Source organism: Dipodomys ordii, unplaced genomic scaffold (genome assembly GCF_000151885.1).
Source record: "Dipodomys ordii isolate 6190 unplaced genomic scaffold, Dord_2.0 Scaffold111, whole genome shotgun sequence".
Lineage (NCBI taxonomy): Eukaryota > Metazoa > Chordata > Mammalia > Rodentia > Heteromyidae > Dipodomys > Dipodomys ordii.
In genome coordinates, this window is record NW_012267327.1 from 3,649,761 (window position 1) to 3,665,099 (window position 15,339).

A 15,339-nucleotide genomic window follows, 5' to 3' on the forward strand; every position below is an offset into this window, starting at 1 on the left:
CTGAAGAGCTGAGGGACAGCACCCAGGCCCAGAGTTCAGGCCCCATGACCGGACCCCCCCCCCCAAAAAAAAGAAAATTGGCCAAATTCTCATTTCAATGCAAAGAGACTCCTAACTGCATGCCAAATGTAGAAAAGAGCCTGGCTTCTTATGTAACATTTAATCAACAACAAATCACTCACAGTACTAAAATACTAAAAGTTCTAAAAATTTGCTAAAAAATATTAATACTTTTACTACTAGAAATTAGTTAAAACTAATAGCTAAATAACAATAAATAACCATTAATTGATTAATTAAAATGAATTAATACTTTTAATAGTAGAAAGTACCAAAGTGGTATTTTTCAAGACCATTGTATAACATGTTCACTAGTTAACAAAGGGCAAACTCCCTCTCCATGGAACCTAGCAAAGATCACCACTATATTAATGACTAGACATAGAAGTTTGAACCCTTATGCTGCTGTATCTTGGGTTACACATTTAAAACTTGCCTGAGCCTACTAAAACAGAAGAGGAAGACATAAAATGAGCTGCATGGAGTGAGTCTGTCACTTACACAAAATCCTCAAATACCGTATGCGAGGATTCATCAAGGCTCACCTGCTTGTGTCCCACTTGCACAGAAGCTAAGTAACTAAAAAGTATTTCACAACAATAAAATGGAAGTTAGGAAAAAATTTAAATCGGGCCTGGGAAGGTGGCTCAGTGATAGAGCGCTTGCCTTGCATGCATGAGGCCCTGGGTTTGATTCCTCAGCACCACATAAGCAAAAAGAAAAAAGCTGGAAGTGGCGCCGTGGCTCAAGTGGTGGAGCGCTAGCCTTGAACTGAAGAGCTGAGGGACAGTGCCCAGGCCCAGAGTTCAGGCCCCATGACCAGACCCCCCCCAAAAAATTTAAATGTGAGCTAGATAAAAATTTCAATGAAAGCACAAAGAATTTGTTCAATACTAAGAAATATTAATGTATTTTTAAATGTTGGAATATCAATAATTATTAGTTCAAGGAACACTTCCAATCTACTTAGAGAATGAAAATCTGATATGGCCTCAAAATTCAGAGGAACACTAGCCTCTAGCTTTCAGGTAATTAAGTTATTTTAAAGAATAACTACTGTCCTCTTCCAAGTAAAACACTGTCAAACATTTGTGGTTGCAGTTTATTACAAATCTGAAATAAGCTGAAGCTATTTGGCATTGCTAAGTAAAAATATTTAATTTTTTTTGGTTAGGCAACTGCTCCTGAATCACAGTTTATTTGGGATGATTAATCATTTGAGACTTGCCTGTGGACACAGGGCACTGCATTATAAATCACATCTTATTTTCATTCATAGCGGATGAAACAATATTCATTTTTTAGACATGATTTATCATTTGTAGGTTGTGTCTGCTATCTATGTGGGCTTGGAAAATGGATGGGCTGTATTATTAAAAAGTCTTCACCTTTTGCTAGCGTATTCTGTGCCTATCGGGGCGGGTGGGGGGGGAGAGGGAGGGAGAGAATCGTGAGCTGGGATGGTACTATATCCCAATACTGAGCTGTACTGACTCACTGGATGGAAAGAAAGATTACAGATGAGTTTCTTGATCATCATATAAATGACATATGAGCCAGCATCTGGACTTTCAAACCATTTCATTAGGTGGCATTTGAACGGTAATTTTTTAAGGATACAACTTACTATGTGGATTCTATTTTCTTTAAGAAGCAGCAGGAGTAATGTGGGTGTTGTGCCATGAGTTTCTTTTCTTTTGATGCAGTTCCTTCCAGCTCTCAGTGACATATAATCTCCAAGTCAAAGCAGCCAATACTACTTTATAAAATGCATTCTCACTACTTATTACTTTCTCTGTTCCCAGCCTGATAGGATGACAGTTTAGTGACAATGGAGGGGTACCTATTGTAATAGTAACATTATACATATAAAGCTGGAAGGAAATCCAATAAAATTAGCAGGAACAAATAGCTACGTATTCTTTGCCAGTTCTCTTGACTACAGATACACAAAGCTATGGTCCTACCATAACATTTTAAGCTGTTTCCCTCCAGCTTTTGAATTATATTACCTGTTCGTTGCTTTCTCATGATGTGGACAAACAGAACCGTAAGACCAAATTTGCATCTCAATCCCAGCACTTGGTTGTCTTTGGACAATTTAACATCTGAGTTTGTAAATTCTGTATAAGTACTGTAGGAGTAATGTGCATGTCATAAGATCATCCCGAGAGGTGTATGAGCCCTGGTATGAAGAAAGTTTTCACACATAATTAGTGTTCATATTACACATGCAACTAAGAAACAAACAATTTATTTGAATACCAGTCTTCCCCTCCATTAAGTGGAGAGTAATAACACCATTTTTCCAGAATTTCCATGAACTTTCCATATTAGGTATGTAAAACACTAATCCAGAATCTGATGCAATAAGCAATCAATCATAGTACTGCATCTCCCACCCTGGGTCTCCATAGGAAACACCTATGGAGTTGTTGTTGTTATTGTTATTGTTGTTTTTGAGGCACAGAAATCTTTATTGCCACAGAAAGCAAATGCACTCATGACCACTTCACCAACAGCTTTACAGATCATAAACATGCAAACTTCACACAATAAGATAAAACAAGCATATGGGGGAAATGTCCCTTGGACTATATTAGCTGTAATACTGAAGAAATCAATTGACATTATTTGGTGAAAATGTCTAACACAATGAAATAAATCATTAGTTAAAACACTTAACTCATATATACAATTCAAATAAAAGATATTGCATTTGTTTTACTATTTAGCAAGTTTAATACTTTAGAGTTTACGAAATAAAAATTCCATTCTACTGAGAAATCTCTTGTGCTTCCTTCTTATCACTGAATGTAATAGAGTAGAAAAGTGTGATACTTATAGAAACTTACTTAGAGAAATACAGTTTTAGGAGTCATTTAAAGTGATATTAGGCATCAGTATAAGAGTCAGTACAAATACATGGGTAAGAATATAGACAACATAGATTAAAATCCTTATTACCTATTAGTAATCTTGTGACCCTGAGCAAGTTATGTGAGCTCTATATGCCTCATATTAATTGTCTGTAAATCAGGAATGATGGTGTGCCTGCCTAAATGAACAATATAAAAAATGCACTTTAGGGGCTGGGAAGGTGGCTCAGTGGTAGAGCACATGCCTTGCATGCCAGAGGCCCTGGGTTTGATTCCTCAGCACCACATAAGCAAAAAGAAAAAAGCCAGAAGTGATGCTGTGGTTCAAGTGGTAGAGCGCTAGCCTTGAGCTGAAGAGCTGAGGGACAGCGCCCAGGCCCAGAGTTCAGGCCCCATGACCGGACCCAAAAAAACAAACAAAAAAAATAAAAAATAAAAAATGCACTTTAATAGAACCTGATATGATGATGTTGAATAATGATCTAATATCATTATTCCTTAAAATGAATGTTCCAACTTTTTCAGTTCATACTCACACACAAACACAGGTACACACACACATACACCTGAGCACATGCATGAATTAACCCTAACTTGGCTAAATAAGTATAATCAATAGTTCACTCAATACTCAGTTCAACTGGGAAACTAATCTTTAATTTCTACTTACTAGTTGACTAACAGTGATTAGTAAGAAACTTTACTATGTATAAACTCTAACAAAGAAAATTATTTCTCTTTGTTATAGGAGTGATGAATATGATATCGAAGACACTCCAATTTATGGTAACTTGGATAGTATCGTTGCAGGTAAGTTTATTTTTCCAAATGTTAAATGAATCGACAATAAATTAAGTAAATCCCACTTAATTACACAAAGAATTTGAGGTGACTCTTTTTTAACATAATCATATTTAAAACTCACAGTGGAAATAATAAATTCAAATGTGTTCAATATAGTAGATAGAATATGTTTCTAAAGGCATGCATGGTAAATTGCATTGTGATATTGTGTAAATCAACTTCGTGTCTTTTCATATTCATTTTATTTCAATTTAATTACATTAGGAATGCAGGAAGATTCTATCACCATGAATTCTAACACACAAAGAATTCTACAAAATAAAGCTATTCTAGAACAGAAAATGACCCACAGCAACATTGCTTTGTGCTCTGTATATAAAAACAAATCTACAGCGAATAGTCTAACAATACACTTTAATTTTCTATGTTTTAAATCATTCTCTTTAAGTAGAGAAGCTGGGACTAGACTAATGGCAGGTGAGGAGTAAACAGCAAATTATCATTGTATGTTTCAAAATTATTTTGTCGTCCTTATATAACAAGTGCTCTTCAATTTCCAACATCCCTTATACCTTGAACCTTTTCAACCTAAAAACAAAACACTCCAAATTCCTCCAATGAAACAACCTTAATCTTATCCAATGAGAGAAGTGGTCACCTTTTCACTGAAAGTCTTCCCTCCACTCATGACAGGCACTGTGGGGTCCCTGTTGATCTGCATCTCAAACATAGAGGCTTTCTGGACTGTGCTAAGTATATCTGACTGCCTATCAGGACAGAATAGACTCCTTCTAAACTTAGAAAATTGGGAATTTTCTTGGACTCCAAGTTTTATTTCATTTTGTCTTTCCTTCCATCGCAAAATATCTTCTATCTATAGTGTAATAAGTCAGCAACTTTTATCAGGAATATACTATTAAAATCATTTTCCTCTTTCCTTTGTAGAATTGTGGTGGCCACCTACAATATTTGCGAAGTTTAATTCTTAAGTATTCTGGTGGCTGAAAGTCTACCATATGTGTGTTTTTCCCACATAAATAAGCCAGGTGTCACTTTCTAGATTCTTATTTAGCTACTTGACTAACAGGTGTTTCTAATGTGGATTTTCCAGGACCATGATTTGCATAATATCACTCTATCGACCATTTCTCAGTGTTGCTTTTTCAGAAAGGGTTGAAATATTATTAGGTACTTTTGGTATGGTAAAAATATCTTTTCCGTCAAATTAATGCTATGCATATTCTGCAATTCCTTAACTTATAGGCCTTCTTTAAACTCTTAAGTAGTAGTTTAACATGAGACTGTCTGATTACTTAAAAGATTGCCTACTTTTTTTTTGGTCAGTTGTGGGGCTTGAACTCTGGGCTTGGGCACCATCCCTCAGCTATTCAGCGCAAGGCAAGCGCTTGAGCCACAGTGGCACTCTTATCTCCAATAAACCACCAGGAAACCAGAAGTGGCACTGTGGTCTCATGGACTTTCCTGCCTGGGCTGGCTTAGAACTGTGATCCTCAGATTTCAGCCCCCCATAGCATGAGCTATGGGCACCTGGTGCCTACTAATCTTTTAATGAGATTTATCTTGGTATTGTTTCTAGTTATGTCTTAAAAGTTGTCTATATCCTCAAAATAAACTTTTGTAGATTTAAATTCCAAAAAAAGAGCTGAAACTATTCCATAACTCTATAAAATTATCATAATTAACTTTACCCTAAGAATTTCTTTTTGTCATATCATTAATACTACGTAGCAAAATTTTCACTGATCTGCAGGTAACACTGTACTTGAACGTCCATGCATCTCCATGTTCTTGAGGGCTTCATAGTTACAGCTAAGTGTTGTTTAGATCATGTCTTTTTATTCATGCCAGCCTCTTTCACTTTTCCTTTGTAAATCACCAACTTTTCCATTTCCAAGAACCAATGGATGAAAATTGTTATGAACAAATGAAAGCCCAACCACAAAGATCTGTAAATGACATGAAAGAAGCCACCCCATCTGCACAGGTGAGTGCATTTTTCTGTATCAAAACTGAAGTTTGGCCTATGGCAAAGTACATGGGCATGAGAAGTTTATAGCCTGAATGAAATGTCAAGTTCTGGACCTGAAGTATGGGGTAACTCAGAGACATGTAAAACATACTCAATCCACACTCAGTCAAAGCTATGTATGGTTAGAAAAACAATAAATTTGAAGGGAGAGTTGAATTATTCCTACATAATTAAGCTTTTTTTCTTTCAGATCAATACTTTTGTGTGTGAAAGGAAAGGAAAGAAAGAAAGAAAGAAAGAAAGAAAGAAAGAAAGAAAGAAAGAAAGAAAGAAAGAAAGAAAGAATTATGTTGACACTTGTATAATGCTCATATTCACATTGTGAATGATAGAAAGGAAAGGAAGGAGAGAGAAAAAGGGGGAGGGAGAGAGTTTTAAATGAATATAACATAGGTGTATATACAACATCATACCTCTATTTGAAAAGGCAAATGAGTACAAATTTTAATACAAGTCTTATTATGGTATGAAATTGTAAAATATATACACAGCTTGTATAAGGATAGACAGTATAAAAGATTAACCAGAAGTGTAAAAATCTCAAGAATGGGTAATTTAATTTCTCCATTACTAGCACAATCATTTCAACTACATTAGCTATAACAATAATCTTATTAAAGACCATTCAGAGTTCTTAGCCTAGTCTGGTATGATGGCACATGCCTGAAATCCCAGCACTTGGGATTGTAAACCAGCAGGATTAGGAATTCAAGGACAGCATAGGCTACATAGCAAAACTCTCTCATCTGTGAGAACCAAGTTTCTGTCTCTGTCTCTGTCTCTCTGTCTCTCTCTCTCTCTCTCTCACACCCACACACACACCCACACACATTTTAGTTTACAATTCCTAAAGAATTGTACATTTTAAAAGTCATTCTATTCTTTCCAAATCTTGTCTGTTCATGTATCTTCTCATGACTGACAAAGTAACAAAGACATCGTCTCCTAAGCAATTGTTGCCTTTCAGATCTTATATGGTTTATTTACCTATATGATCTTCTAAGATTCCTATCAGGGAGGCAACATTATTCTTCTTGTTTCACAAAAGTTTATAATGTTTTTATTTTTGTAAAATTGTCACTTGGAGCAATCAGGTACAAAGTACAACTTAGTCATGTCTTATAGACAGCATTCCCTCTCCTACAATGGTTCCCATCATGAAATTGTTCTTCGAGTGGAACTTCTCCCCTTTTCTTTATATGAATCCCATAAGAAATCGGATTTCTTGAAATTTTTTTATTAAGATAGCAAGACATGGAGAGATCTGAGCAAAATATGAAGACTCCAAAGCTGTCTTTGATATTTGGTTCATTGTAAAATATGCTTTTGATTAAAAGTATGAAAACTGGCATGATATAATAGAATCTGCTAAATCCATGGTAATAAAAGAAAAGTTCTGAAAAAATGGTTGATATGTAATCACACTGAATGACATGCAGAGATTTATACCAGTTACGTAGCTATAGAAGTCATAAGAATTCTGAGTATAAATTATGACTCAATATACAGAATTATATATGTCAGCATTGTTTGAAGTGCATCTGGTTTTTATTCAGGTGGAAATTATGCAAATCTATATAATGCTCTTAAGTCTTCTGTTTTATAAGTGATGTATTCAAAGCCAGTATCCAGAAAAATTAGTCTTTATTCTACTACATTCTCCTTACGAATATAGTTTTGCACATTAGAAGTAATATCTTTATATTTGCTCAATTTCATTTTATTAGGATAATTATGATCTACACAGTTTGCTACTATAATGCTTTGCTGCACCGGTCAATCACAAAAAGCATAAGAGATTATTAACATAAAGAGTTAACAAAACATTTGGTATTAGCAAAACAAAATCAATTCAAAATGATGTGTGTAGTTCAAAAACCCTAATTTCATTTTGTCAGTTACTATTAACAATCAACTCAGTAAATCACTGAGTTAATAAGAAAAACTAGTACTAAAATCAGTCCACAAGAGTTACCATAGCCTATAAGATTTGAAGGTAACAAGTGTGAGTTAATTTATTTTATTTTTATTTCCAAATCTCTGGTTAGTCTCTTCATTCCTAAATCAGAAGCATCCTCTCTTCTTTTTAAACCAGTACTTTTACTTAGGATCTTCACATCTCTCAGTATCTTACCGCATCAATTATTTAATTTTCCATTCAAAATGCATGTACTCATAAACTGACATGTTGAATTTAAACCCTTTTGTACAACTACTTAAGAATAGTAAAAAGCAAATAGTATTTTTCCTCTAATTTTCATTTTTCCTTTAGTGAATTATCACTATTTGGCTAATGATATGTGTAAATGTCCTCAATATTTAAAACAACTACAAAACAAACAGAACAGCAACAAAAACCTAATTTGAACCCAAGTTTTTCTCTCTTATTTCTAAACTAGCTCTTACTATCCTCTTTTTTTCATTTTCTTTCCATAGATATTTGTTCCTTAACCCCTAGCTTTATGTCTTCCACCATATCTCAACAACCACAGCTCTAAGGAAGTCTAAGTGACTCTTAAATGTATACTTAACAGTCTTTCTCAGGACTTACGTTTCTCAGGACTTTGCAGCATTTGATAAAGTTGACCAACCATGTATTACTCAGAATGCTTTCTTTGGCATAAAAGGGAAATTATTGCCTGCTGTGATGTAGAGATGTGAAAATATATTTGGGTTTTGAGATGATTGAATATGGATGGGCTCTTTTTTTCTCCTTACCAGGTTTACTGAGTCCCTTCTCCTCTATTATCAACAGTTCATTTCAGTAAAACTCAACCTAAGGGGGAGCATATTTTTTAAGTGTATGAATCAATCATAAATGTCATCTAATTGTCTCTGGTGAAATTACATCCCCTTTCCCAAGCCACTCTTGTTACCAGGGTAAGGGTGATGAACCTAACACTTTGGTCTAGTATAGATCTCCTGCTTAGTCTTGCTTCCCGTATGGTACAGCCTGGTAATTGACACTCTCTCCAGAATCAATTATGGAAAACTTTATTAAAGAAAGAATGGAAGGTGATCAAAAGAAGAACTATAGAACAAGGGACTAGACAGACAAAAGGCATCCACTTGTTTGTGGTATGCGTGCTTTTCAAATTTCACTGTCATCTTTCCTATCTGTTTTGGCTACACCATAGCTGATGAGAGCACAAAATATGTACAGTGAACAGTGAATTACCCAGCTTTCAGGAATATGTACAGTGAACAGTGAATTCAGCTTTCAGGAATATGTACAGTGAACAGTGAATTACCCAGCTTTCAGGAATATGTACAGTGAACAGTGAATTGCCCAGCTTTCAGGAATATGTACAGTGAACAGTGAATTACCCAGCTTTCAGGAATATGTACAGTGAACAGTGAATTACCCAGCTTTCAGGAATATGTTTGTATGTGCAGGAATAGTAGTAATGATGATGGAAGTCTTAAATGGCAGTCAGGTAAGTGGCGAGTGTTATCGTTATACTTCTAAAGCTTAAAACTGTAGGGGACAATGGAGCCATTTATGACTAAAACGACCAACTATTACGCAGTAGAACTGTGATTTGTAACTTCCTTTTATTCATGTTTATTGTCCTTAGATTTTTTTATTCCAGTCATTGGTAAGAGTATACAGTAAGAAATACCTGAGATGAAAATACAGAATCAAATAAAAAAATGATTATGTATATATTGAATACCAAAAGGCAATGAAAAGCTGGGCACTGATGGTTCACACCTTTAATCCAAGCTACTCAGTAGGCTGAGATCTGAGCATGATGGTTTGAAGTCAGCCTGGGCAGGAAAGTCTATGAGACTCTTATTTCCAAGTTAACCACCAAAAAGTCAAAAATAGAACTGTCACTCAAGTGGTAGAGTTCTAGCCTTGAGGGAAATAAAAGCTCAGGGACAGCACCCAAGTCATTCTCTAAGTTTAAGCCTCAGGACTAGTTGGAGGGGGTAGGGGGAAAGGAAATAACAATCAAAGTTTCCCTTAAACATTTTTTCAACTCAAAATTCTAGAATTCACTGTTGAATTTCATTCTGTCATTTTGACAAATGAAAAATAAGCCACTTGTTTTTCACAGACCATGATATTTTCCAGAAACCATAAAACCTTACAGGCTAACAATGAAAAATTAACATATCTTTCTTTTTTAGGTAGCTGCTGAATCACAGATGTGCTACGCCTCACTTAATCACAGCTACAGGGGGAAACGTAGGAAGCCCAGGAAACAGAACATCGACTTAACAGACACGGATACAGATGAGCAATTACCTGGGAGGGATGCCAGTGTTTTGAGAACCGACTTGGTAGATGCTTTCTCACCAGGAAGCCAGCCAATAGAAGAAAATATTCATGATGATCCCATCAGACTATTTGGGTTGATCCGTGCTAAGAGAGAACCTGTAAACTAACTAGACTGTGATTTAGTTCAATGGCAATGCTTTGGTCGAGATGAGAGTTCATGTTAGTGCCTGCCTAGGATGTATGAGATCCTAGTACCACCAAAAACAAAGAAAAAAGAGCCTCACATGATGCAGAATGGCAAAACAGAGTGATAATCTGACCACTTCTTGCTAGAATGATGGTTTGCCTCTCTATAGATTATGTCCATGTGTACTAAATCTTATAGCATTATAATAAGTTATAGAAATTCAGTTAAAATGTCTAAGTAATTTAAATAAAGTTATATTTGCTGATTGTTTAATAACAAATTCAGACATTCACAATAATACCTGATATGGAAATAAAATTTTTTGAGCGATTCTAATTCTGGAGCTTAAATTCAGAGCTCAAAGTTAGCACTTACCACTAGAGCCAAAGTTCCACTTCTAATTTTTTTAATAGTTTATTAGGTATAAGTGTTTCAAAGACTTTCCTACCCTGGCTGTCTGTGAACAGTGATCCTCAGGGCTCAGCCTCCTGAGTAGCTAGGATTATAGGCATAAGCCACTGATACTCTGCAAGGAAATAAATAATTTTTAAAGTGTAAACATGTTCAGGAATATGGTGAACAAAATTAGAAGCTAGTGATTGAAAAATACACCTTTCCTCTTTCACCAGTGTGAACACTTTATAATTAGAAGAAATCTCCTATCAAAAGGTCTAGGAAGCATCAGAGTGTAGTACTAAGAAGTTATTGTGTTGAGGTATTCTTGTTTTAATTTTTTCAGAGCTTACACTGTATCACATTTATTGATTTATATATGCTGAATCATCCTTGCATTTCTGGGGAAAAATCAACTAGACTATGTTCTATGTGCTCAATGTGCTTTTGAATTGTTTCTGAAGATATTTTATTGAGAAATATTTTATCCATCTTTATCCAGGAGATTGTCCTATAATTTTCTAGTTTTCCTGATCATAAATATTTATTTCTACCTAGTACCAAGGTATTTGACTTGTTCTTGCTTGTCTAAGAGCTTAAGGTACATAACTGATAATTTACTTGAGATATCTCTGACTTAATAATGTAGGGTTTATATAGCAAATAAGCTTTCCTTTTAGCACTGACATTGTAGGTCCCAAAGGTTCTGCTGCATCTTTTTCATTTTCATTTTATTCTAGGATTTTTTAAATTCTTCCCCCACTTATTTCTTTAATGATCCACCCATCATTCAGCAGTGTATTCTTGAGTTTCCATGTATTTGAATTTTTCTGTGACTTTCTTTTTCCTGTTGATTTCAAGTTTTATTCCATTGATAAAACACAGGTGGTAATTTCTATGTTATTGTAGTTGAGAGACATACTTTATATCTTCAAATATAACCCATTGGGGAGAAAATTCCATGGTTTCTGATAAAAATATGTATTCTGTTGCTGCTGCTGGGTGGACTATTTTGTGGATAACTGTTAACTACACTTTCTCTGGATTGCCATTTAGTTATAACATTTTCCCATTAATATTTGCTAGATGAAGGCTATATGTATGAGTGCACAATGAATTCACCAAATAATACTTGTGCTTTTTTGTTCTAATACTGTTGCCATCATTCTGTGTATAAACATTTACAATTGATACCTCCTCTTGATGGATTGTTCCCTTTATTATTATGATGTGATCTTCTGTGTCCCTTCTGACTAATTTTGTTTACAAGTTTGTTTTATCACATACTTACTAGTATGCCTAATTCTCTTGTTTCCATGCTTGGAAAATATTTTCTGTCCTTTCACTGCAAGCTATTTTTGTATGAGATGTATTTCCTATGGACAACAAATGATTGGATCATGGTCTACAATCTGACCTTCTTAGCTATCTCTTTTAGTTGGAGAATTGAAACTATTAACACTTAAAATTATATTTAAAAGTTATATTAAAGAGTTATATTAGGATTCTTCTAAGCATCTTCTGTAGTTCTGGCTTAGTAATTGTGAATTGCTTTAGTTTTTATTTATTGTGGATGGTTTTTATTTCTGATAGTTTTGCTGATTACTGTAATCTAGATTGGAAGTTTTAAGATTTAAAATATGTTCTTCATATCTGACTAGCTTTTGAGGTTCTGTTGAGAAATTTGATGCATTCTGTGGCTTGCCATAATATTTAACTTATCACTTCTCTATTGTAGTTTTATCTTTCTGTTCTATACATTCAATGTTTTAGCTTTACTATATTTTGAGGTAGATCTTTGAGTGTTCTAAGTGCCTCCTCTATCTAAACGGCTGTCTCTCAAAATTTGGTAATGTTTCTCTTTTGACTTTCACCTCTTTTCCTTCTTCTATGCCCATGACACATGGGCTTTGTCTTTTAATAACATATCAGCAGTTGCATGTTACATTCATACTTTTCAACTTTTTTTCTGTTTCTTCATCTGATTGCTGTATTATACTTACCTTGCCTACAAGCTCGGTTTTTTTTTTTCTTCCAAATTTGGCTCACTTGACTGGAGTGACCACTGAATTTTTAATTTGAGTTCCTGAGCTTTTCCATTGATTGAGCTTTTTCAGTTGAATTTTTTTCTCTTTCTTAATTAGCATTGTTTCCCTAAGTTTAATCAGCAATTTATATGTATTTTCTTTAAGTTCTTTCAGTTATTTATATAGACCATGTTTAAATTTAGGCATCCTTTCATACCTACTCTCTTTCATTTTGTTGATTATGTCCTTGTAGACATACATTTGAGTTATTTGGGCTTTCTTCCTCTTCTTTATCCTACGTATCTGTTACTATGGTGTTACTGACCTTTGGAGATGATGTAATGTTTTGATTCTTCATTTATTACCTATATGAAATATTTTTATAAAAATATATGAAAAATCAAAACAAGAAATATTTTTCATATATTAAAATGTTTTCATTTATATGAAATGAAATGTTTATTTTATATTTTATTTTATTTCATATTTTATTTTCATATTTCCTATATTTCTCCATTGAGATTTATGCACCTGAGGCCAAATTGTTAGTTGCAAGCATTAACCACTTGTAATCTTGTTGGTGAAATGTTCTAGTTGTTCTGAGTAGTGGGAAAGTTGCCATGTAGATTCTCACCCATGTACTGGTAGATAGCTTATAAGCTAAACTCTTCCCACAATGTCTCAGGGCACTAGACCTTATCAGAGAGAAGAGATATAGCTAGAGTTTTTGATATTGAGAGCAGAACTGTTTAGAGTTCAGTTGTCTTCTTCTGTGCTACTTCCAGAACCTTCCTTTCTTTGTGTACTGAAACCCACTGCCTGAGAGAGAACTTTTTAGTCTATGGGTCAGATGAATTCCCATTTGCTTCACAGCCCCTGATTTGTTCATCTTGCAGCAGCACATGCTCAATCCTTAAAGAGCTCTTGATACTAGGAAGAACAAGCAGAACACTACTATCTATGCTAGTGGTGGAAAAATAATGGAACTGATCACCTTGACTATAGATCTAGATTCTAGATCAATTCATCACCCTGTGGAAGTGAAGATAACATATAAGCCCCAGATTCTGTGCTGGGAACACTCATCACTATCTGGAAGCAAGTTCCTAAAGCCAGAAGATTATGATCTTCTGTATGCTGAACAAACAGCTTAGTGGGTTCCTGTTCTTTGGTAGTGTTGAAATAAAACCAGGAATGATTAGCACAGTTTTAAAGAATTAATAAAAAAAATATGTATACCACATTTTCTTGATCCATCCATTTACTGAGGGGCATCTGGGTTGGTTCCATATATTAGCTATGGTAAATAATGCTGCAATAAACATAGTTGTGCTGGTAGCTTTAGTTTGGGTAAATGCCCCAAAGTGGTATTGCTGGGTCATAGAAGAGCTCTATGTGGAGTCTTTTGAGGAACCTCTATACTACTTTCCAAAGTGGTTGAACAAATTTACACTCCCACCAACAATGCAGTAGGGTTCCCTTATGCCTCCATCAGAAAGAATGACACTGCCCCATTTGTTAGGAAATGGAAAGACTTCAAAAAAATTCTATTAAGTGAAGTAAGCCAGGCCCAAAGAAACATAGGTCCCATAGTTTCCCTTATTTGCAATAACTAGTATATGTCTGAGACAAGCAGAAACAGTCAGATTTATATTGGGCGAGGACTAAGGACTCAAATGGTTTTCCTTTCTTGCTATTGTTTCTAATATATTTATAAGATGATTTCTTTGTTGCTTTGTATGTCCCTCCCTCATGGTATAACCCCTGTTTTCACTGTATTTGATGTTGGTATAATTTGTGGAGGGGAAGGGAAAAAAGAAATTGTTAAATAGGGATACAGGTGGAGCCATTGGAACAATGAGATATACAAGATTTTATGTCGAAAAAATGAACTTTACAACTTTAGGGGGGGTGGGGGAGGGGAGGGTGTAGATAGGTAGGGATGGTAAAGGGTAACAAAGGAGGAGGCAACAATGCTTGATAAGAAATGTACTCATTATCTTGCCCATGTAATTGTAACTCTTCTGTACAGTATTTTCACAATAAAAAAAGGAATGTACCCATTACCTTGCTCATGTAATTGTAACCCCTCTGTACAGTATTTTCACAATAAAGAAAATAAAAAGAATATAAAGGCCACTCAGAAGTATGCTCAGAGGAACTCAGAAACTGGTTGTCCCACTGCGTGGTCTTGGGCTGTTGCTTTATGTTGACCCTCTCCTGCACCACCTTTCTCTCTTCCCTTTAGGCAGTCTGTCAGATTATGATCAGTATGTTTGAATCAGCCCAGACCTTATCCAGGGCAGTGGCCACAGGATGGCAGACTGACCTGAGCTTATGATTGATTTGTTTGAAACAGGTCATACCCTCTCCTGGGTGGTAGTCTCAGAAAGGTAGAGTTAGCCTGAGACATGACAGGGCCCAAGGCTCTCCCCTAGGTGGTGGCTTATAAGAGGGCTGGCCTGGGTTATGGCAAAACCCAAGACCCTCCCTAGGGTGTGGGAGAAGGCAAACTGGCCTAACCGGTTTGCTGACATCCTTCAATTTCTCTTGATATGTAACTCTATCTTCTCCATGTAAGAGCCCAGTATACTACAACTAGGCTCTCTTCATCTATGACACATCAAAAAATTTTCTCCAAGCATTAAGTTAGAGCAACTAGAGGCTCCTCTTATTTACAGTAGTTCATGCCTGTAATCTCAGCACTTGGG

The 15,339-nt window shown here is 35.3% G+C and overlaps 1 protein-coding gene across 1 annotated transcript in view; it reads left to right on the top strand.

Moving 5' to 3' along the window:
* Positions 1 to 10,298, top strand: part of LOC105994894 (T-cell receptor-associated transmembrane adapter 1) — a 31,276-nt gene extending 20,978 nt beyond the window's left edge. Inside the window, exons 4-6 of the mRNA XM_013028528.1 lie at positions 3,688 to 3,749; positions 5,660 to 5,748; positions 9,931 to 10,298. Of these exons, the coding sequence (XP_012883982.1) occupies positions 3,688 to 3,749; positions 5,660 to 5,748; positions 9,931 to 10,188 (409 nt within the window). The 3' untranslated portion in view covers positions 10,189 to 10,298. The remainder of the gene's footprint in view (positions 1 to 3,687; positions 3,750 to 5,659; positions 5,749 to 9,930) is intronic.
* The last annotated feature ends 5,041 nt before the right edge of the window (positions 10,299 to 15,339 follow it).